General features: G+C 44.6%; 1 protein-coding gene across 1 annotated transcript in view; it reads right to left on the minus strand.

Annotated features, from left to right (window-relative positions):
• The window catches only part of LOC144216992 (FERM and PDZ domain-containing protein 2-like), a 60,212-nt gene that overhangs the window by 5,897 nt on the left and 29,333 nt on the right, over positions 1–24,982 (minus strand). The window contains exons 12-18 of the mRNA XM_077746461.1: positions 23,234–23,419; positions 17,626–17,773; positions 11,478–11,700; positions 6,130–6,230; positions 4,813–4,905; positions 3,138–3,245; positions 2,934–3,050 (exon numbers count right to left, since the gene is read on the minus strand). Coding sequence (XP_077602587.1) covers positions 2,934–3,050; positions 3,138–3,245; positions 4,813–4,905; positions 6,130–6,230; positions 11,478–11,700; positions 17,626–17,773; positions 23,234–23,419 — 976 coding nt within the window. The remainder of the gene's footprint in view (positions 1–2,933; positions 3,051–3,137; positions 3,246–4,812; positions 4,906–6,129; positions 6,231–11,477; positions 11,701–17,625; positions 17,774–23,233; positions 23,420–24,982) is intronic.

The following is a 24,982-nucleotide window of genomic DNA, read 5'->3' on the forward strand; positions in this document are numbered from 1 at the left end:
CAGGAAGGTGTTATCCCAGTTCAAATATGAGAAAGCAAAGTCAAAAGGATTAAGTAGCTTCCCAGGATCCCACAGCCAGCACATGGTGGTACTCCTAAATTCAGCCTCTTCTGGAGATCCTACTGAGCGTGACTGTAATCAACATGTGATCCAAAGACCAACATGTTAGGTCTTTTGGAGAGGATTTGGTAATAACAAGATGGTGGACTCCCTGGGGGCGAAGGCTGGGCCACTGATTCCTATTTACCCCTTGTCTGACCCTTGACCTGGCACAAAACAAGGGAAAGAACATGAGGTCAAGAATCAATAGGTAAAGCCTTGGGCAAGTTACTTAACATTTCTGGACCTCAATTTCCTTAGTTGATACAGATAGTATCAACTACCTTTTGGAGTTGGTAGGGGTTAGAAATTATGTATGCAGAGAGATCTTACATATGGACAGAGAGAGATGAAGAGAAATTAGTTGAGTACATGGAGAGCTTCAATAAATGTATTTACTATTTTTTAAATATTTATTGATTTATTTAGAGAGAAAGAGCAAGTGCATGCGGGGGGTGGGGGGGGAGGGGCAGAGAGAGGAGAGAAAGAATCCCAAGCAGGCTCCACACTGTCAGCATGGAGCCTGACACAGGGCTCGATCCCATGATTGTGAGGTCATGATCTGAGTCCAAATCAAGAGTCTGACGTTTAACCAACTGAGCCACCCAGGCACCCCAATGTATTTACTATTAATATGTTAATATTAGCTGCTTAACAAATACATGTCGGATGAAGGCATATTGGTCTGATATTTTTTAGATTTGGATATATAAACACACAAGTAGGCTCACTTTTGATACAGACTCATTAGCACTCAGGGAAGTACCCAAACTCACACACTGAATCAACTGTAATTTAATGAATTAGATTGGAAGTTATTCAAGTGTAAAGGCATTCAGTGAAGAACGGTGGGGCCGTTGTTCTATAATGCCTTACTCCTAGCCATTTCATTCACAGATTCTACTGTCATTGTCCTTCTGGCAATGTTGCAAGCATCTGTTCATTTTCTTCCACACCCTCCATGCGAGATGAGGACGGGATTTATGATTGAATTAAAAAGTCAAGCTGTACAATGTGAGCCTGCCTAAAGGAAACAGAAACCAAGAGACCTTCTGTGGGAATTAAAACTCAATCTGTTGTAGATAGTGATGGCTGCCCATGACGGGAATGTTATCTGTCTTGTCCTTGACCTCCAGTCCAGAGTGCCTGCCCCAACAGCAGCCTAACCACATAGAAATGCACAGCAGTCAAGGGGCACCTGGGTGGTTCAGTCAGTTGAGCATCCAACTCTTGATTTTGGCTCAGGCCATGATCTCCAGGTAGGATGGAGCCCCATGTCGGGCTCCGTGCTAACAGCAGGGCACCTGCCTGAGATTCTCTCTCCCTTTCTCTGCACTCACCCCCAGCTCATGTGTGTTCTCTCTCTCTTTCTCTCTCTATCTCATTTTTTAAAAAAAGAAAGAAAGAAAGAAAAGAACACTTATAAAAGGCACAGCAGTCAAGCCTCTGCAGCAGTGGGAGGCAAACTTCCCAACAGGTAACTGGGGCCCTAAAGTGGAAAGACATATAACTCACAGGCATTAGAGGAAAGCAGTTGTCCAAAATTCTAGTGTGAAACTGTGGTTTGAGCCTTGCAGACTTTGGGTACCGGCTGCTGACACCTCCCCTCCCGGCAGCCAGCCTTGAATGACACCGAACCCATCGGCTCAGCTGCTTTGTTTCCTGCCCAGAAAAGGATGCTTCGATTCCTCCTTTCTGTCCTAGTCCGGTGCAAAATGTGGAGGGGAATGCAAGGAAGGCTAAAATGTGATGCGCACAACAGGGATAGCAGTGGGAAATCCAGCAGAGACTATGAACTGGGGCTGGTGGCTCGCGGGTGCTGGGGCCGAGCCCCGGGGTCAGCTCCAAACACAGGGTGAAAGGCACGTGGCTGAGGCTCTGGCTGTGCTGCCCCCTCCCACGCCCTGTGGCTTCTGTCCAGGGGCAGCTGCAACACTTGGGAAAGCTACCTGGCCACAGCGTGAATGTGTAACAAGACGGAGAGAATGTGAGTGCCTTCACGGCACAAGGCAATGGGGTTCCCACATTTAGGACCCAGAAAATGTTGTCTGGTGTGATGTGAAGCATCTCTGTACACAAGGGGAAATTGTCCAGAGAACTGGGAGCGTGAGAAAGAAATCCAGGAGCTCGGATTCACAGGCAGTCTGCAGTTCGGTTACAGGACCGTTCAACCAAAACGCAGTAATGATTCCAGGTAACCGGGAGGGAGGGGAATGTTAACATCCCCGGTTACATCCACGCCTCTCCCCAAACCTGTCCCAAAAAATGCATAATATTATTCTCTGATGTGGGCAATTGTTCTCTCATACTTACCTCAAGGATAAATAAAAGTGTCTCTTTAAAGAACTTTACCCTTTAGGTTGATCTCCAACATGCCAAGTCTTAACCAGGTAAGACCAGCGTGCCCGCTATACAAGCGCACCCTCGAGAACAGCTCTCCAGTCCCCTCCCTGGCAGAGTGCCACATGCAAGTCCCAGCTATGTAGAAACCCTGGAGGAGCCACTTTCCATAAGGACTTGACTGACAAAAAGAATGTCCTCCCTGTCACGCAAGAGCGAGCAGATAAGCACACAATGGCTGTATCGACCACATCTGATAAAGAACTGGACGGAGGAGGCCACTCCCGTCGGTCAGAACAAGCAATGATAGAGCCCATTCTGCCCGTGAAACTGCAGAACTTCATGATTTGTGCCACGACACTGACTCTTTGCAAGCCAGCAGCATGAGAAAAGCACCACCAAACCTAAGTAATCTTAAAGATCTAGTACCTCGTGGTGATAACGAACTCCTGCAAATAGAAGCCTCCGGCTTCTGAACTCGGGTGAAGACATACCTTTTGATTGAGCAATGGTTAATTCTATGTTGTCAGGAGAGTTCTGAATCATTCTAACAGCCATGTCGAACGTGAAGCCCTCCAGACTGATGTGATTCAAGGCTAGAATCTGCCCTCCTGGAAAAATAAAGCATCTTAATAATACTGTCAAGGAGAGAAAGAGCCATTCCTTAAGGCAGTGTCTGGCGATTTAAAAAGACTTACCCGGTTTGATCTTTTTAGCTTTTTCAGCTGGTCCTCCGGGTATAATAGAAGATATGAAGATGCCAGGGGCAACTCTGCCAACATCTTCTCCCTCATTAATGACAAAACCTAGAATCCAATGGTATTTAATAAGATGATACGTAATGATGCTGCCCAGAGAGGTTAGATTATTTGCTTGAGATCACACAGCTACCAAGTGGCACTGCTGATATTTGTACCTAAGTCATCCGATTCTTGAACAGCTCTTTCAACTCTGCCAGACACATGGATAAAAGTCAACTTCCACCATTAGTAAGCACAGCTAAAGCTAAGAACACAACCCAACAATAGGCACTGCATTTTGCCCAGGATAATCAGAAATAGGAAAGAGATTTTTTTATCTGGGTATACTTGATACACAATGTTCTGTTAGTTTCAGGTGTACAACATAGTGATTCAACAAGTTTATACATTATGCTATGCTCACCACAAGTGTAGCTATGATCTGTCCCCAAACATCACTATTTCAGTGTCATTGACTATATTCCTTATGCTATGCCTCTCATTCCCCTGACTTACTCATTCCCAAACTGGAAGCCTGTATCTCTTCCTTCATTTTGCCAAACTCTCCCCCTCCCTCCCCTCTGGAACCATCAGAGGGTCTGATTCTGCTTTTTGTTAATTTATTCATGTTTTTTAGATTCCACATATTAAGTGAAATCGTATAGTATTCATCTTTCTCTGTCTGACTTATTTCACGTAGCATAATTTCCCTCTAGGTCAATCCACATTGCCTCAAATGGCATCATCTTATCCAGAAAGAGATCATTTTTAATAAAGTATCTTGTCTCAGTGTCTTGTTTCTTGTGTGATTTTAAGGACCTTTAAATGTAATAAACAATAGGGGCGCCTGGGTGGCTTAGTCGGTTAAGCGTCCGACTTTCGCTTAGGTCATGATCTCGCGGTTCGTGGGTTTGAGCCCCGCATCGGGCTGTGTGCTTGACTGCCAGCTCAGAGCCTGGAGCCTGTTTCGGTCTGTGGCTCCCTCTCTCTCTGACCCTCCCCTGCTCACGCTGTCTCTCTCTCTCTCTCCTAGAAATAAATAAAACATTAAAAAAAAAATGTAATAAACAATAGGGGCGCCTGGGTGGGTCAGTCAGTTAAGCATCCAACTTCTGCTCAGGTCATGATCTCACGGTTCGTGGGTTCGAGCCCCGTGTAGGGCTCTGTGCTGACAGCCAGCTCAGAGCCTGGAGCCTGTTTCAGATTCTGTATCTCCCTCTCTCTCTGACCCTCCCCTGCTCACACTGTCTCTCTCTCTCTCTCTCTCAGAAATAAATAAAACATTTTTAAAAATTAATGTAATAAACAATAAAGACATGAAAGAGATGGACTATTCCTGCCCATCCCTAAGAATCTAGATATACTACAGAAAGGTTGTTACATAGTATTAGGATAAAAAGTCTCTTTCTATCTTGTACTTAGAGTCTCAGATATGAGCCCCAAAATCTTATCAGGAAAACTTTGACCCAGAAGTTCCTTTGTTTGTTAGGGACACTTAAAGGGAAGAAAAAGAAACAATCGTTGAAAAAGGCAAGTTGAGAGAGAGGCAGGAGAGGAGAGTCAAAAAGACAAAAAGGGAAAATTGCACACGCCTCCCTTCTGCCCAGAGGGAGAGACCGGTCTCCCCTCTCACCAAAACCACGACGTGGCTCCCGGCGCAGTGTCACATGCACAATTTCTCGTTCCGGCTCAGGTATAAAGTTCTTTCTCCTGTTACTCTGTGGCTCTAGAGGTGGAAACAAAATCCAGATTATGCTTTCCCTTCAAATTATCTGAGACCTAATACAGAAGGGATAAGCTGTGTTTTACACACATATGTGTACACACACACACAATACTGGGAATGGATCACAGAACACACACTTCTGATTCCCGTCACTGGGTCAGCACACTTGCTTCATAAAGCCTCACTAGGTCAATGCTGGCTTATCAAGACCAGAGACAAGATGGGGGCAGAGGGCACGGTACTTGTTTTCTATACAACTTCCTATAGCTAGTTTTGTTCTGCATTGGTCTGTACAAGGGAGAATTTGAGCAAAGATGTGCTTGCAGGCAGAGAAAATCAAACTAAAGTTAGAGCACGGAGATGGGACAGCAAAGCCTTCCCCTCTTTGGTCTGTAGTAATTGGGGACAGCTCTTGATTTCCGCACAGGTCATGATCACAGGGTTGCGGGTTCGACCCCACATTGGGCTCTATGCTTGGTGTGAAGCCTGCTTAAGATTCTCTGTCTCATTAGGCACCCTCTTACACTGTTGGTGGGAATGTAAACTGGTGCAGCCAGTCTGGAAAACAGTGTGGAGGTTCCTCAAACAATTAACAGTAGAACTCCCCTGTGACCCAGCAATAGCAGTGCTAGGATGGGTGACGGGCAGGGAGGAGGGCACTTGTTGGGATGAGCACTGGGTGTTGTATGGAAACCAACTCGACAGTAAACTATATTTTTAAAAAAGATCCTCTCTCTTTCTCTCAAAAAAACAAAACAAACAAAAAGCTGCTCAGCAGTATTCCCCAGGGCTTAAGTCTTGTCTAGCCTACATATTTTCTTTAGTTCTGGAATCATTTTGTCTTTACTTTCCCTAGGGTCTTCCCCAGACCCTGTATATGTTGTCTGGTGATATTCGGAGTCGGTGAAGAGTTGTAGCTGAAATGGACAGTGTATTTCTGGCCACACCACTTCACAGCACGTCTTCTTTGTGCGGGACCAGAACACTGAGAACCTTCACCAGGGCTGACACATGTCAGACCCACATGCCCCTGGTCCAAGCCAAAGCAGGACTGCAAGAGCTCTCTCTTCCTGACCATAAGTAGCTTTGACATTAATTTAAAAAATCACAAAGACTGTGACTATGACTGGGAAGGCAACATGAAGTAGTGGCAAAAGCTTTAAGAGCAAGCATCACACGTAGGGTTTCTTTTTTCCCAAACATGGCCCACGCCCCGGCCCTTACCCCTGTGCACGCTCGGAACAGGTGGCCCGGAGAGAGGGTCATAAGTCGTCGACTTCTGGATCAAACAGATGGTCTCCAGCTGCTCCCGACCAGTACAGGGGCTGCAGGGAAAGGCCATAAGATGAGAAAAGAGGACTCTAAGAGGCAATTTCCTGGCACTTCTGAGTATGGTTGGTGGCCTGGGGGTAAGGCAGCCACATGCCTGACCAGCCAGCAGACCCACAGACACCCCATCACAGGCTGACGTGGCTGCCAGGAGAGTACTAGAAAGAATAGCTTTGGGGTCTTTCTGTCTCAGAGGGGACCCTAGACTCACCTGGCCTTCTATTATCTCTCCTTTGTGTTGGACATGCAGCCCTTCCAAACCTCCATTTCCTTAACCATAAAATAGGAATAGTGTATTTACTTCCACACTTGCAAAGTAATAATACATGTTTGGCTCCAAAACAGGGTAATGAGTATGAAACCCCAATGCTTTTAGTGGGTCCTGATTTTTTTGTTGTTTGCTTTTGTGTTCAGTCTGGCTGGTGCCTGCTCTGGCTCCCCCACTGTGATGGGCCCCCGAGGGCTCCACACAGTAACTCACCTGCTGGCCCTTGCAGGCTTTGGGCTGGCTACCCCCTACCCCCATCATACCAAGCTGAGAACAAGAACCTTTCATGCAGGCATTCAACTGGCCTTTCTGTTCTAGTGAACAGAAAATAGTCTATGCCCTAGGAGAATAATGAATTCGAGGGTGACATTGCCACGCCTCCAGGGTCAGCTGTGCACAAGATAAGCTCCACTGAGGGATGAGCAAAGTGGAGGGGAAGAGGGAAGAGTAGAAGCGCAGTCATGGCGGCTCAGAGCCCTGGAGGAAGCCAGCGTGGGCTTCATCGGAAGAAAGGAAGGCCAACCATCTGAACAGATTTGGCCCTTCGTCCCCCACCTCGGTGAGCTCACAGCCGCCCCCCTGCTTTAGGCAGCCAGACTAAGGCAGGGATGCAGGCGCAGGCAGCTTCCCACGGAGCCTCTTGCTGTTGTCTTGGATCAGTGATGCTCTGTTCAGACGGGCCAGAGCTAGAAAGGGAAGGACAGTGGCAAAGTGAAAGTGAAGGGGAAGAGGAGGCGAGAGCAGGGGCGAGGGGCAAGCCCAGAGCCATTCTGCAGAGATTAGGAATGAGGCCTCGTTCTGACTTGGCTTCTGTTTCTACTGTGCATTTCAGCAGGTTCAACCCTCGTGGACGGAGCACCCACCACATGTCAGGCCCTGGGCTGGCAAGACACTGAGGGCAAAGGTGGATGGGAGGGGGGCTCCGCCTTCCAGAGTCTCCAGCCCACGGCAGAATGAGGAGCAGGTGCCTTTCACGCCACACAGAGCCCACCAGAGTGCCCAGGGAGAGGCCCTGTACAGCGCTCCTGGATTCAGAGGAAGGCCACTCCCAGGAGGGGCCGAGAGAGGCTCTGAGGACAAGGTGGCATTTGGCAGAACCTTTGGAGGAAGGGAAGGACTTCCATGCCCAGGTTTCTACGGCCTGCCTGATCTGGCCACAGGTGCCACTACTGCTTACAAAGGATAAGGGCTGGCACTTACTGCCGGTCCCACAAGGACAAACCCCGCGTGATTTCATCCCTACCAGGCAGTTGGAGTGGTCACATGCATAGGGACCAAAAGTAGAATGGTGGCTCTCCGAAGCTCAGGGAGGAGGGCGGGGGTCATGATTCATGGACAGAACTTCAGGTTTGCAGGATGAAAAGGGTTCTGGAGATTGTTTGCATAATAATGGGAGTGTACCTAATGCTACTGAACTGTACACTTAAAAATGGTTTAGATAGGGGGGCACCTGGGTGGCTCAGTCAGTTAAGTGTCCGACTTCGGCTCAAGTCATGATCTCACGGTTCATGAGTCTGAGCCTGCATCCGGCTCTGTGCTGACAGCTCAGAGCCTGGAGCCTGCTTCAGATTCTGTGTCTCCCTCTTTCTCTCTGCCCCTTCCCTGCACATGCTCTGTCTCTCTCAAAAATAAAATACATATTTAAAAAAATTTTTTTAATGGTTCAGATGGTGAATTTTATGTCATGTGAATTTTCCTGCAAACCCCCCCACCCCAAAAAAAAAAAGACCATTTACAGAAAACCTCCACACCCTGGCCACAGATCGGAGGAAAAAGCAGACGTGCTATTGCTCTCTGGAAGCTCACTCACTGTTTAACAAGCAGACAGGCAGACACATGTGGTTGTCAGGGTAGAAGGGCACGGGCGGCTGCTCTAAATGGAGCCAATGACATCAAGGAGCCACCCCTTTGCAGGGACAGTCAGGAAAGTTTTCACAGGAAAGGTGATGTGAAATGGGGAGCCAGCTTCACAGGGGAGGAGGGTGAGGCGGGGGGAGGGGTATGTCAGGGTTGACGCCCCTACCGACCACTCTGTTTTAAGGGGCACTGAGCAAACAACTCCGGCACAGCACTGGGGATGGGGTCCCGTCTCATTGGGTGTGAACGCCTGCATGCAGCCCCTCCCTTCCTGTCCCGGCTCCAGCCACCAAGCCGCAGGCTCCGGGCTCCAGGCCAACAGCTCAGCCTGTTCCTGCCCACACAGGCCCCTGTGCTTACCACATCTGTGAGTGCCACGCGGCGGGGACTGTGTCTGTCCTGCTCATCGTGCTGAATCCTCAGCCACTAGCCCGGGGCTGGCACACAGCAGGTGCTCAACCAACTTTTCTAGCAAGACGAACTTGGACCTTTACTCATGGTACCCTCCCCTCCCTCTCCCTGTGCCCAAACCTACCAGCCCTCATGACCTGGTGTCACATGCCCCATGCAGCCTTCTCCAACCCCCTCATTTGGAAATAACCATACATGTTTAACCCACTCTATCCCTCTAGGGGGTGTTCCTAGCATGTTCCTAGCAGAAGGGACCCACATTAGGACACTGGCCACAGACCCAACCCATGTTCAGTGTTTCCTAACATGATTTAATTCCCACAGCCATCCCGGGGGTGGGTGTGTTATCATCATGGATAGATGAGGAGGCTGAGGCCCTTATTAAAGAACTTGCTCACGATCATATAGCAATAGACGGCTGAGCAGGCAGCGAAACACTGAGGGGGGCCCAGAGCCCCGACTGAAGGGGCCCTCGGCTGAGTCATCTCTGCCCAAGCCACAGTAAGGAAATGCTGAACAGCTCATTCATGCCACGGAGACCGACAGAGTTAGATGCAAGTCCGCCCTCAGCCCACTTCAGGCTCTGGCCACAGCAGCGGTGAGCACTTCCACGGGAGCTCAGGCTTGGCTCGTGCTGACAACATCCAGTGTGGTCTTCCTGCTGCCCTAGAGCTTCTTTCTCATCTCAGTGCCCTCTGCCCCCACTATCTCCACCCCTCCTAAAAGTATGGGGGAGTTCATGCCTTCCATGGACAGCATTCAAGCAGAGGGGAGAGGAGCCGGTACACAGGTGTCGTCTGCCTGTCCTTCAGACAGACCATTCTGGGAGGCCTTCTGTGCACTTCTCACTGGAAAACAGCCCTGGTCATCCATGCCAGCTACGCCGATGGCAATGCCCTCCTTGGTTTGATTTCCCCTTCCTGTCTCACCCTGCTCACCCCTGCTTCCTAGCACCATCTCCACAAAACCACTGCATTCAGTCACCGCCTCAAGCTGTGCTTCTGGGACCTTCCAGATGGCCAAGGACCCCATTTCCTTTTTCATCTAAGGGTTGCTAGCCACCTCCGAAGTGAGTTACTAAGGGTTCTGAACTTTTGGCATTTGTGAACTAAAATTAAAGGAGCAGCAGCATTTGCTGAGGACTCTAACCTAGTTTCCTGTGGAGAAGGCTGGCTGCCCAGCGGTGCTGTGGGCCCTGCTGTGCAAGCCTGCAGGCAGATCCCGGGAAGCCCAGCATCCTCAGGAAGGATCCTTTGCAATCAGCACATTCTCAAGGCGGCCTTGAGTCAGTCATAGCTTCTTCCTACTTTTAAATTGCTATAAAGTATTATTAATTTGAATGCCAGAGTAAAAATGGCCACAAATTCTTTGACACTCCTACATCAAGAGATGAAATCTGTTTCTGCTACCCTTGAGTCTGTGCTAACCCGTGACTGCTTTGAGAAACCAAGTATTTCAGAAGTGACACTGTGTCAGCTCCACTCCAGCCTTTAAGAGGACTGGCAGCCTCACCTTGAGCCACTAGAGCCCTGAGTCGCCATGGAGAAGACTGGCTACCTGGCTGGTGGCACCAGGTGCAGAGGGCCTGAGACCACACAGGGAGGAAAGGTGCCCAACAGAGCCCACCGTGCCAGCCATCCCTACCGAGGGGCCACGCGTGTAAGTAAAGTCATCTTGGAGCCTCCAGACCAGTCCTGCTGAGTACTGTCAAGTGACCCAATACTATGCAAAGCAGAATCACCTAGCTGAATGAAGCCTGCCTGAATTTCCATCCCTGAAAACTGTGAACTAGAATAACAAAATGGTTGATGTTTTAAGCCGCTGTGCTTTAGAGTAGGTTGTTACGCCGATAATCGTTCTCCATCATTGCTGATTTTGCTTGTGGTGCACCGTGATGCACAGTTGCATCAACAGAATTTGGGGCAATAATCTAAGAATTACATATGTGTATGCATTTATATGTAAAAGAATTCTAGATGGATAGGTACATAATACATACATACAATGCAGTTCAGATGAATTATCCATACCCTCTTGCTGAAGCAAATGTATAACTCATTCCAGAAAACAACTCCTCCATTGGTCATGTGCTGCCTGTGAATCCAAGCTATTTATATAACTTGCAATGTAAGTGTCATCCAACTTCTAGGCTATTTCTACATTTACCGATCCATGTGTTATAATGTAAAGTTGTGTTTAGAAGCTCATTATTTTCGCTTACAAATTAAATGACAAGCAATGCATCAGCAGAGAGAGCAGCACAGTATAAAGGTTAGGAGTGTGGACTCTAGGTCCAGATGGGCTCAAATCCCAAACTCTCCCTTTTTCCCCTGTACAACTGGGAGAATGATAGAAACCTCTTCGCAGGGTGGGGAGAGTAAAATCAGTTGATGTGTGCAAGTGCTGAGAACAGTACTCGGCTCATGATAAGACCAAACAGGCTAATGACAAATTGTTTATTTTGTCCTCATCTAGTTCTTTCTCCACCTGAACAACACAGAACAACACAGAGGGCAGGGTGTCCGCCCTGTAGACTTTGCCTATAGCCGGCCTTCAGGAAATCTCTATGGAATTGGTTGGTAGTTGAATGAGCATAGACCTCCATCGGATATCTGACATCCTGTAAATGACTTCTTCAGGGACAGACTGCCCCGGAGGGCCAAGTACAAGGTGGCATGGGCTCAGAGAATGGACGTGTCAAACCCACCTGCCTCGGATTCCCCGTGCCGCAGTCTCCTTGCTGGTTTCCACGGTGAAGTTATCCAGAGACATGCGCCGCAAGCCCCCTGCAGCGGCTCCCAGCCCGGGTGCAGGTGCGAACAGTGCGTTTTCTGAGCCCGACAGCCGCTGAATCCAGGTGAGAGGCTGAGACGGGGCCAGGTGTGCAAGACTCATGTTGGCCATTTGCACACACTTATCATCGTCTGGAACTTGGGAGAAAAGGATAAACAACATAGATACACAGAAGCATGACCCTCAGATCTATCCCTCCCTCTCAGGGTGACAACACATCACAGACCCCGGTTTCTATTGTTGCTTTTCTTTCTCCACAGTCTGTCCTGGGGCTGACTCGTGGGGTTCTCGCAGTTAGCCCTGAGGATGCCCCGCCTTCCTAACTAGCACTCACTAATGAAAGCAACCTCGGAAACACAGCAAGGGTAAGGAGACACCCTCCCTCCCCCTGTAACTGACAGGCCCCCAGCCAAGGTTCTGATGGTTGTTAACACTCAGGGCAATGTCACAAATGCCAGCAGAGCCTAGTGTATCATTTACTGCTGCCATCCATTCTGCTCAGTGCCTTTACAAAACTGTCCTCACAGATGTAACAAACAAGTGGGTCTTCAAATTACCTGGGCTCCGAGATCAGGCTCTCACTCTGGATTATAGTCTTTAACCTCTACACAGTTTAGTTTCCCTGGTAATATTTAAGATCCAATATTCTGAAATATGAGTACATATCAGATGCATGGAGCCTCCCTCCGCCTTGAACTTCCCTTTCTCTTTCACATGGAAGGATGTAATAAATGGTACTCATGAAGCCCCTGACTCAAGACCGTGCATGTAAATGACTCTTTACCACTTCACTATTCGTGTCATTCATAAGAAACTGAGATTTGATTGATAGAGTTGTTAAATTAACTAGGCTTTATAAAGCCAAGTTTGTGTTTTGCAAAGGAAAATGATGACTGTATTCTGGCCATCTGCTCCCTGCTAAAACTGAGAAGGAAAAAATGCTCGGGTGCACAGTGCCTGTGTGGCTGTAGTTTTGTCTGTCTGCACGTGTGCATGTCTGAAGCATGGTGATATGCTTCCACTTCGAGGGTGTCCATGAGCACTGACTTTCTCAAAGCAGAACCCCCTTTTCTACACTGGCATCTGGTTCACTGCCAGGGCTGTGCCCACTGAGAAAGGTGGCCTTTTAAAAATACTTCTTGAGAATTTTCTGTATCTGAGACATTCGGTACCATCACTCACACACAGTGGGCGAGAAAGAACAAAGGACTCTAGGCAATTTGAATATGACCTGCAGCTTTCACACAAGTCATATAGGATCTTCCTCCAGAGCGTGGGCCCATTCAGACATGAAGCAACAACAGTGGTAACATCAACACCGACAGCTCACCTATGCTGAATGCTTATTATGCGCCAGGCACAGTGGTAAGCACGTTCTCTATATGGTCTCATTTAAACTCCACAAAACCCTTTTGGGGTAGTATTATAATGTATACCGATTTTATAGAGGAGGAAATTGAGGCTGAGAGAGAGCTAATAATTTGATCAAGGTCCTAGGGTTTATAAATGGTAAGGCAGGAGCCACGCTCAAGTGGGCTGACTCCACAGTGGGTACTAGAAATGGAGGTGTCCAGGACACAGAGAGAAAGACAGCGGCCTAGGGGATTCATCTGAGACATTCTCAGCCTTCTGATCACCAGGGCCCAAAGGGACTGTGACCTTAGGCTTAATTATGGACCCAAGATAACTTCATGTGTTCAGCAGCCTGCAAGATAGCATTCAGGGTAGCTGGAGATCAAAGAGAAGGACTCAGGGGGGCACCTGGGTGGCTTAGTCGGTTAAGCGTCCGACTTTCGCTTAGGTCATGATCTCGCGGTTCGTGGGTTCGGGCCCCGCGTCGGGCTCTGTGCTGACTGCCAGTTCAGAGCGTGGAGCCTGTTTCAGTCTGTGACTCCCTCTCTCTCTGACCCTCCCCTGCTCACGCTGTCTCTCTCTCTCTCTCTTTCTCTCCTAGAAATAAGTAAAAATATATTTAAAAAGAAAAAAAAGAGAAGGACTCAGGGCCAGACATAAGTGAAGGTTCAGGCCAGGCTGGAAAGAGTGTCACGTGCCACCCTAAGTCTGGGCTTGTCCCTGCAGACAGCAGGAAGCCCCTGCAAATTTTCAGCATGAAAGGACATGATCATATTGGTGCTTTTAAAAGGTCACTTTGAAGGCCAAGAGCAAGACAAATTAGAGGCACATGACTGCCAGCAGTGAGCCCATTTGAGAGTACTTGGTGACAGGTGGGATGTGACTGGAAGGTGCAGGATCAGACCCCCTCCCCCACCCAGTTTCTTGCAGAGTGGGTGGGTGGTCTCGATTGAACAAGACAAAGGTAAAGGAGGAGAGAGTTGTATGGGAGGCTGAGATATTTATAGACACGCTGAGTTTGAAAGTCATCTGGGGCCATTAGATGGATGTGGCCAGTTCCCAAATGGATGCAATCACTGAAAATGGTGTCTGCAGAAAGAATTTCTAATATGAAGAAATATTTTTCAAGGCAAAGAAAAATTGTCTAATTTTTCCAAAAAAAAAGACGTACAAATGGCCCACAGGCAAATGAAAAGGTGCTCAGCATCACTCGTCATCAGAGAAATGCAAATCAAAACCACAGTAAGATGTCACACCTGTCTGAACGGCCACTACCAAGAAGATAAGAGACAACAGATGTTGGTAAGGATGTGGCACAAAGGGAACCCTTGTGCACCGTTGCGGGGAATGCCAACTGGCGCAACCACTATGGAAAACAGTGTGGAGGCTTCTCAAAAAGTTAAAATAGAACTACCATATGCTCCAGCAATCCCCACTTCTGGGCATACACCGGAAGGAAATCAAAACACTACATTGAAGAGACACCTGCACCCTCGTGTTGACTGAAGCATTAGTTACAATAGCCAAGACATGGAAACAACCTAAGTGTCCATCAACAGAAGAACAGAAGAAATGTGTGCGTACAGATATTATATATCATATATTTTATATATGATATGATATATTTATATAATGCATATATATTATATGTGATATTTTTCAGCCATAAGGAAGAAAAAACTCCTGCTATTCGAGACAACATGGATGGACTCTAAGGGTATTATTCTAAGTGAAATAAGTCAGACAGAGAAAAACACATATTGTATATTCTCATTTATATGCAGAATCTAAAATCTGAACCAATAGAAGCAGAGAGGAGAATGGTAGTTGCCAGGACCTGGAGCAGGGGTGGTAAGGGAGATTAAGGGAGATGGGGAGATGTTGGTCAAAGAGTACACACTCCCAGCTATAAGATGAGTAAGTTCTGGGGATCTAATACACAGCATGGTGATTATAGTTAACAATACTGTATTATATCCTTGAAAGTTGTTAAGATAGGAGCTCTTAAATGTTACCACCACACACACACAAAAATGTAATTATGGGAGGAAATGGAGGTTTTAAGTACATTATGGTGGTAATCACGCTGCAATACACAGGTGTATCAAACCATCATACTGTACACTTTAAACTTACATATTTATGTCAATAATAATTCAATAAAAGAAAAAACACAAGAGAATAGCACCACCTCAACCCAGCCCAACAAAGAAAAATTGCCCGAACTAATCTTCTTTTAAAATTAATTTAATTTTGAGAACAAGAGACAGAGCACGAGCAGGGGAGGGGCAGAGAGAAAGCAAGGCATAGAATCTGAGGCAGGCTCCAGGCTTTGAGCTGTCAGCACAGAACCCAACGTGGGGTTCGAACCCATGAACCATGAGATCATGACCTGAGTTGAAGTCAGATGCTTAACTGACTGAGTCACCCAGGTACCCCTGAAATAATCCTTTTAATACAAATGTTAGATTCCTGAAAAACTCTTAGGATAGAATTTACAGGTTGAGAGAATAGCATATTATGAGCAAAATCAGCTTAGAAAGACTAGTTTCACAAGGGAGCCTGTGGATCTTTATAAATATTTCACATTGACTGGTATGAGGCAATAAAAGTAATATTGATGATGTTTCACACTGTATCTCAGCAATAGCAGGTAAAATATAATTAATTTACATTCATTATCTCCAGCTCCATGCAAATACCCTAAAACTGCCACTCTGTGATTTCAATGAAATATTTATAATTTACTGGAGTTTGCTGCTAATATGCCCCTTTATTGTCTATGTTTGGTTCCACATCGAAATGCTCAGTGATTTTGTTTCCTGATTGAGGCCATGTCCCAGGACCACAGAATCCAGCGTTCACAGTCCCCACACGAACTGGCTAGCACTGAACAAAATACCACAAGCAGGAGCTGCTGTTCCTTCTCACCCGGAGCAATGACCATGAGACACATAGCGCTGGAAACATCCTACGTGCTGGCCCACCAGATGCCAGTGTGCTCACCTGAGGACACTGAGGCTCAGAGAAGGCAAGTGAGTTGCCCAAGTCACACAGCTAATAAATGGCACTGCCCAGAGTCTACTGGGCTCCAGGGGCCACATTCCAAGTCTGGATTCTCTCACGTTGATGTGCATCCAAATCACCTGGGTTCTTTGTCAAGCGCAGACTTATTCAGTAGATCGGTATGGTGCCCGAGATCCTGGATCCCTAGCAAACTCCCTGATGATGTGCATGAAGAGACCACGGTATGAATATGAAGGCTGACGCCACTATATTATATTGTTCCCTTTTCTAACTAAAGGATAAATAATGCTTAGAGATCAATAACAGATGTAATAAATTCAACACTCAAAGCCAAACTTCTCTTGTCCAAAAGTCCCTGTTCTGACAGGTTATAAAAGGCTATACTGTGGAGTGAAGTGCATAGGCACCAGGCTCAGGGAGCCACAGGTTCAAACCTCAGCCCTGGCACCCAGCTGGCATGTCACTTAACTTCTCCAAGCTTCAGTTTGCTTCCCCCAGCAATGCTGGTGCTTGCCTCATTTAGCCACCAGGCAATTGCAGTTTAAGGAAACAGTGTATTTATTAGGAGCACAAATGAGATAATTCATGGAAGGGCTCAGCATACTGCCTGGGAAAGTACTAATAACAATAACAAATGGTTCCCTAGCACTTCCTAACTTTCAGTAAATATTAACTAGTCTTTCGTGATGTGTGACCTCATTTTCCCTAAGAGTCTCCTTCCTAATTAAAGCAATAACACATGTACATTGTTGAAAGTTTGGTGAATATTGAAAAACACACAAAAGAGATAACAACCATGCTTATGTGCCTGACTCACAAAGGTAATAACACACCCCCAAAAGTACTTTGGTGCAGTTCATTTCCATATCCCTCCTTTCTTGTTTTAAAACATGTTAACACTAACCAAATTGTTATCCTGGTGTTTATGTCTGTGCTATCCAATACAGTAGGCATGTGTGGCCATTTACGTTTAAATGTAAGTTAGTTAAAATGACATAAAATAAAAAATTCAGTTCTTCCATTCCATTCGCCACCTTTCAAGTCTTGGGAGTTACATATGGGTAGTGACCCTCCATAAAGAATGGTGTAGATAGTCCATCGTTGCAGAGAGCTCTGTCAGAGCAAGATACGGCTGCGTGTTTCTCTTTTCCTCATTTAGCACCATATCATCTACATGGTCACGTGTCATCAGTCTCCAAAAACTAACTTTAATGTCTAACTTATAGAGATGTGTTGTGATTTATTTCGCTAGTCTTGTGTGTCTGGGGACTGAGCTTGCTTCCAAATGGTAGCTGTTAGGAATAATAACGTTCTAGTGAACACCCGTGAACATAGACTTCCATGTACTTCCATAGTTATCACCTTTGGATAAATACCTGCCTACAGGCAAAATTACAGGGCTAGTGGACATGAACTTCTTTTAAAGGCTTTTGATATATATTCCCAATTGCACTTCAGAAAGATTGTATCCATATACCCCTCCCACCACCATGTTACCTATTTCAGCATTTACCAGTCAAAGAAAAACAAAACATATTTCACTTTAATGGTATTTCTGGAGTTATTAGAGAGAACTAAAATGTTTTTGGAGGTTTCTGGGTCAACTGTATATATTTATACAAGTGATTTTATGAAATAACAAACTTTCCGAACTGGAGGTTGAGAATATAGTGTCTACTCACCAGCTGCAGCTGGCAGGAAGCTCATCTGGGCGTTAAACCCATGCTGGGCAGAGCAGAGTCCCAGTAAATATTTACAGGTCTTGGCTGAATCAGTGACAAACGTGTGCTTTTTCCCAGTGATGCCGCTTGTGATGGTGAACTTCTTTCGCTTAAAGAAGCAAACACGGACTTTAATGTATTGGTCATTTTTACCGTCCATTGAAGCACAAGTGTCCCGAGAGTTATCAAATGCTGGAGCCCTCAGTTTAATCTCAATGTATCCAGAAGTGTATGACAGATGTTCTCTGTCTGACCATGGCCCTATATTTTTCTTAGATTAAAGAAAATCCCCCCTTTTTTTCTTCATTCACAAAGCAAATGTTTGTTTACCGGGTAATCACTATCTGCCAGGAAGTATGCTAAAATAAAATATGAAATGAGTCAGGCACACACATGGCCCTCAGCAAGGAGTGGACATAATTCTCCATGTGCCTTTTGAAAGGCCATTAAATAGACCCACAGTTTTCATTGCACAAACTCCCAGAAGGCACAGACAAAATTTCAGCTAGTGGGATTAGAGAAAAGATAAGATCTCTGTGTGTATTCTCATATTTCTTACTGTACGGGCAAGGCTCTGTTCTAAGTGCTTTCTGGGTATTCATTCACTTCATCCTCAAGGCTACAAAATGAAGGAGGTCATACAATTATCCTCATTCTACAGATGAGGAAATACACCAAGAGTTCTGAGAATGCAGCAGGAATTGAAGCCACATCACCAAGAAATCCTTCCCCTCATTTATACCTTCATTATCATATGAAGTGATAATATTGGTCAGTTCAGTGGGATAAACTGGAGAGGATTATCTATACAGAGCTTTGGGGAAAAGATCCATAACTATTTTCAATGCACGATGTTAATAAAGACAATCAACTACGAAGTAAATAGAGATGTTACTAAATATGCATTTACATATAACTTCTAAATGAAATCTCTAGTCTAGATATTCTAGATATTTCAGTAAGGACTTTGAACTTGCTCCTAGAAAGATAACGTTATAAATGCAGGGCTTATGCTTGAAAGGGCTCCTGAAACTCCTGATCCTGGTTAATGCTAATTAATCCCTTTTAATTCATGGTAGTTACCATTTCCAAGAAGCCCCATCCACAGTGTCAAATAGTAACTAAAGGCAGAAAATTCATTATTCATTACTTTTCCTCTGAGAAACTCTTTTACCCATAGCCTAATTTTAAATAATCTGAGCATTTTCTAAGTATTCTTTCACTATATTGACACATGTAACGTTGAACCTCCTTATACAAATGTGAGTGGACTTGGAATCCATACCTAGTGTTTTTTTAAATAACTTATTTTCTCAAACATTCATGGATGCTGCCCTAATAGCCTCGATGGTTTTTTCTTAATATTCCAATTATAATGATGCCTGAACTCCAGCAGTTGAATATTTGCTTTTCCAAACTTGAATATTTGCTTGGAATCCATCCCCTTTGTCAGCACATGTTGATAACCTCATATAGTCTTGACAGCTTTATATTAAGAACACTCAGGTATTAAAAAAATTATAGATGCATAATGCCATTTTAAAAAAATCTAATACCTATTCTTTAACAAAACTGAGAAGAGAGAATCATACATACACACACACACACACACACACACACACCCCTTTCTTTCAACTCACAAACTCTTGGCAAAACTCCCCTTTTACACACTAATGCTTTAAGGCATTAAACACCACAAAGAGTGGAATCTCCTATCAGAAAGTTGAAAACAATCTTGACTGTAGCAGTCTGGATTTTTTTTTTCCATGTTGATAACGTCAGTTAATGAGTCATGCACATCCCCATGCAAACTTTCACATGGGAGAGCTGCTCTGTGAACAAGGTGATGTAAAACTCGAATTCCGGAGTTTTCCGTACAAACAAGAAAAGCATTACACCCCTGTTCTTGCAGTACAAACACGCTTGGTGCTTCCATAACACCACATTCATTTCTATGCATTGTGTTATCATTTTGAATATTTCATTCCCTGTAGTCTAATCGTTGTTGCTGTTTTTTCACCCACTAGTTTGTGTGTCCAGATTGCTATCTCACTGCGGGACAATGACGCTCTTCCAGACAGACGCACATTTGCCATAGGAGCTAATGAAGCTGAGGGTCCTGGGGGGCTCTGACCAAGTCTTCATATGTCCTTGCAAAGCGTGGAAAGTGAACTTTGAAATGCTCAGAGCCAGAGGCCAGTCTGACAAAAATCTTCAGTTGTAAGAAATGAAACACTGTAGTTTAATTCTTAAAAACACCCCTATCACGTGGCATTTCCGCCCGATCCAGGATATACTTTATAACTGTATTTACTGCATTCTCAATACATCAGATGATATTCCTGTTTTATGGATGGGAATCACATGAAATAGAATTGACTAGATTCCCTGTACTGGTAGCACAGAGACCTGCAGCAGCTCTGCAAAGAGCAAGTGTATCTCTAGGCAAATCTGCCTGTTTTATGCAGCTTATCAACATAACTTTCAGTCAGCCACGCCAAAAGAAAGCCTAAATGATATTTCTATTGCCTCTATTGACAGAAGTGCCATGACATGGAAACAGAATCAGAGCACATGCCACCCACACTTGAAAGAAAAAGAAATTACAGTTCGTCGGGGAGTTAATTAATAAAAATAGTACTTTTTAACTTCATAGTTCTGCAGCGTTTGTTCACTTTTTAAACTCACGAGCTTTGGTGATTTCTCATTCTAAATGAATATTCACTTTCATTTCAGAGTTTGTACTCAGAACTTCGTATTCTTTTTCTTTTTTTAAAAAATGTTTATTTATTTATTTGTTTGTTTTGAGAAAGAGAGAGAGAGCGCGAGCGTGAGCATGCGTGAGGGAAGGACAGAAAGAGAGGGAGAGAGAGAATCCCAAGCAGGCTCTGTGCTGTGAGTGCAGAGCCCAGCACGGGGCCCAAACCCACGAACTGTGAGATATGACCTGAGCTAAAACCAAGAATCAGATCCTTAACCAACTGAGCAACCTAGGCGCCCAGAAAGGACACACTGCATACAGAGAACATTTTTTCTTTTTTAGAGAGAGAGAGAGAGAAGAGAATCCCAAGTAGAGTCTACTCTCAGCCAACTCAGGGTTCGATCTCACAGCCCTGAGACCATGACCTGAGCCAAAATCAAGAGTTGTTGCCTCAACTGACTGAGCCACTGTATTCTTTTTCTTAAAGAGAGCCCTACAAAGCCTGTATCCTTCCCTGCCTTTATGCATTTCTCTTCGGGCGTTTTAACTACCGCTAATGACCAAGAACAGTTACTAACTCGGGTAGGTTCATCATTCCCCAACCAAGACTTTCCTGATTGAATAACCTTCTGAACTGATGTTGTCTCTGTCACAGACAGGCTGCCAACACACCTACAAATCACAGTCTTCGAAATGGTATTTTTCTCTATCTCGATTGCTACTTCCCCGCAGGCTAGAAAGACGAATGGTCCATCATTATTTGAAGTATCTTGGCTTCTGCTATTAGGCAAATTTCAAATCAGCTTCTGGAGCTCACTCTTGTATTGGTCATAGAGCCCCCCATTTTCTGTGCAAGATGCCTGATTCGTGGCAAGGAATTGGTGACATTATTTCATGGGATGACTTTTCCACACAAAAAAAGACATTCATGCCAAGGAAGAGGATGACCATCAGGGCACATAAATCCTAATTAGTGGCAAGGATTTTTTTTGTTGGGTTTTTTTTTTTAAGCTACTAAGTTTGTCTGGTGAACCTGAAGACTTTCCAGCTTTAATCAAGAAATTGTCTCTGGCCGTGGGAAAATAAATATCTGTAAACATTAAAACAACTTAACTCTAAAGCATTTACTTAAAGTGATTGTTAAACTTTATAATGTCAAAAAATCTATTTTTTAAAATTATATTATAGGTTATCTGCCTTTTTACAAATGTTTTAAAATAAATTACCTTGAAATTTTTTAATTAACCATGACCTAAAGAAAATAGGAAGCAATGCAATAGTATAGAATTAATTTAATAATTAAAATTCCTCAAATAGGATGAGCACTGGGTGGTGTATGGAAACCAATTAGACAATAAATTATATTTAAAAAAATAAAATAAAATAAAATTCCTCAAATAATCTCTCTATTGAATTAAAGTAAGTCCAATCATTAAAATCATACAAAATTTACAAATATAAATTGTATAAAATTTACAAGTTTTACAAATTTACAAATATAATTTGTAAAAAGTTACAAATATAAATTTGTTTACTTTTAGATATGGTCAAAAATATTTGGGAAAAAGTCCGTTTCCCGACAGTGGTATTATAAGCTCCTTTAATGAACTCAGTTAAATTCTGTTCAGGTATTACTTTTAGATATAAGCTTTTTCTTCTAAAGACAAACATTTTTTTCAGACAGAGAAAAAACACTTGCACACGCATGCACATGCAAATGGAGGAGAAGAAGAGGAGACAGAAAGAGAGAGACAGAGAGAGAGAATCTTAAGCAGGATCCACACTCAGCACGGAGCCCAATGCGGGGCTCCATCCCACCACCCTGGGATCACAACCTGAGCTGAAATCAAGAGTCAAATAGATGTTTACCCGACTGAGCCACCCAGGTGCCCCAAGACTAATAATAATTCATCACAAAATACTATCAAGAATGATATTTGAACAATATATTATCTTCAACAGCCAAGATGGAAGAAACAATTAGGTTCTACTTAGGAAACTCTAACATCAGGTTGCTGATAATTAAAACAGCAATCTAAGCAGTAGGAAAATTCTTAAAACCCTAAAAGAAAATTAAATGGAAAGAAAAAACTGATTTTTTTCATGGGCCAAAAGACAAAGAACTTCACATTTGATAACAAAATCATCACTAAAGTAATGGCATACTGGCTTTGGGGATCCCCAGGATAGGCAGGTAGATTAGGGACCAGAATACTCTCATGTGGGGGCACCCATAATGCTTTTGATGGCAAATTTGTTGCAACTAAATTCAGGAAGTATATAAATATCCATGCAAATGGCATTGAAATACAGTTTCAAATATTATACATTTAACAGGAATTTTTTGTTTCTAAAAAAATGCTTTTCAGTTTTCAATGAGTATCAAAGGTTTACAGTCCCCAGGATCCCTGTAGCACACCTATAGTTTACGGGAGACAGGCCAGATGCCCCAGGGAAAATTTAAAACACAGAGGAAATGTACAAAACCTTGCAGATTTCACCCCACCTGCAGTAGACTCTCCCCTCCCATCTCCCACCACCAACCTTGCTCTCAACATCAGAGGATTCCCCAAATTAAGAGATCTCCATACAGAGGGAAAGTGTAGCCCTTTTGGCTGATGGTTGTCCAGGGGGGTGTGGAAGGACTGGGCAAAAGATGGTAGGGAGGAAATAACCCCCTGAGGACTCTCCAGTCCCCCGGGAGGCTTCTTCCAAATATGCCACAGTACATCGAAATACTGGTTAGTACTGGTTAGACAGGCTGAGAGTTTATCTGGTCAGGAGATGACCACATGAGCCCCCACTGCTCCTTTAAACGGGCAACAGATCAAAGGAAATTGAAACCTTTATCAACGGAGCTACACTCACACAAGTAGAAATCTTGCCAATTTCTCTCCACTGAAACCGTAAAGTTGCAATTCTGCTGTTGTTTTTCACTTCATATACTATGACGCCCTTGGCACAGATCCCCAAGGCCATGTCCCCTTCTCGTCTTGTCTTCTCTGGGAGAACTCGGTGAACCAGCACACCATATTCTGGGAGCTGCTGAGTGACCTGCAGCAAGGAAAAGTCCCATTTAGAAGAGACAGTCACACTAACCTAAAATAATGGGCTTCACACCAGCTCCGGAAAAACATGTTAACAGATGCCCTGAAAAATTTTTTAAAAAGAAGAGAATTGCAAAATAAGTTTAAGAAACACTGAGCTAAACAGATCTCCTTACTACAAAATTTCTCCTCACCTCTATTACGGTAGCATTTCCTATTTTATTAACCCTAGAAATCCTCTTTTCACAGAGTACCTAAAACAGCACTTGGAACACATTATTATGGAAATGATACAGCAGGGTAGCAATATTCTGGGCAAGTTTTTAAAATTCAGACTCTTCTGGGTCACCTCAAGGTAAAGGATTCCTTTTCATGATTGTGTCCATCAAGGTCTATTGAAATATTATCTGGTACAAACGCTTCATTTTATAGACTTATACAGAAAAACTGAGTCCCAGGCACAGAAAGCCAACTTCCAGATGGCTGGTATCACTGCTCAAGCAAGATAAGCCATGAACATCCTGCAGAGAAAATGAGCAATCACTGGCATATCTTACCATGTTGCAGTGCGCAAGGTCTGTCCTCAGCTTACCAGGTCAGGGGACTGAATTTGGTCAGAGTCCTGAGGGTCAATCAGAGATGGGGACTGCATCAGGCCCACCAAATTCTTAAGAGATCGGGGTATAAATCTGATGCAAATGTTTTTATGTCTGAATGGTAATCACATCTCTATCCTGGTGTCTACCACCATCTTCACCCAGAAGACTCCAGTCCTCAAAGAAAGGCTGATGCACTGGGACTCACAGCAGGGACCTCTTGCTCCAGGAATTGGAAACGCTCTCAGAAGGGTTTCATTGGTGAGATCGGGTGTCCCGTCTCTAGCCTGCAAAAGAGAGCAGTTTGCCCTGGCCAATTTCCCCCACTGCCACTCAGGGCAATAAAAATAGGGACAAATTATGACTTCTGAGAGTTCCTGTCTCAGGATCCTTGCTGTACTTTTCTCCTTCTGTTAACAATCTCTGCAGATGGGCGGGGGGCTCCTGGGTGGCTCAGTAGGTTGAGCTTGTCTCTTGATTTTGGCTCAGGTCATGATCCCAGGGTTGTGAGATTGAGCCCTGCATGGGGTTCCACACGAAGCGTGGAACCTGCTTAAGATCCGCCCCCCTCCACCTCCCCAGCTCGCACACACGGTCTCTCTAAAAAATAACAAGAAGAAAATAATAAAATAATTAAAAAAGAAATAATTTCTGCAGACAGGTTCTGCTGCCCTCAGAGGCTACAGCTCTTTACATAATTTTGATTAAGTTCTCAGACCCTGAACCTGCTTGTTTTAACATTGGAGATACTGCTCATCACCATCACTGTCATCAGCAGTAGCATCCAAAACACTATTTATTGAGCACTGGGGCTGAAATATCCAATGGTAGACCAGGCATGTGCTTAGGACACTAGGGCCATCCCAAGCCAATAAGGTAAAATACTTTTAAATAACTTGATGTGATATTTTTTAAAAAGTGTAAAGCCTTAAAATGGGTTTCACTAGAATAAAGATGCCTTTGCTAGAATTGCT

The sequence above is a fragment of the Crocuta crocuta genome, unplaced genomic scaffold, assembly GCF_008692635.1.
Source record: "Crocuta crocuta isolate KB4526 unplaced genomic scaffold, BGI_CrCroc_1.0 scaffold28, whole genome shotgun sequence".
NCBI lineage: Eukaryota > Metazoa > Chordata > Mammalia > Carnivora > Hyaenidae > Crocuta > Crocuta crocuta.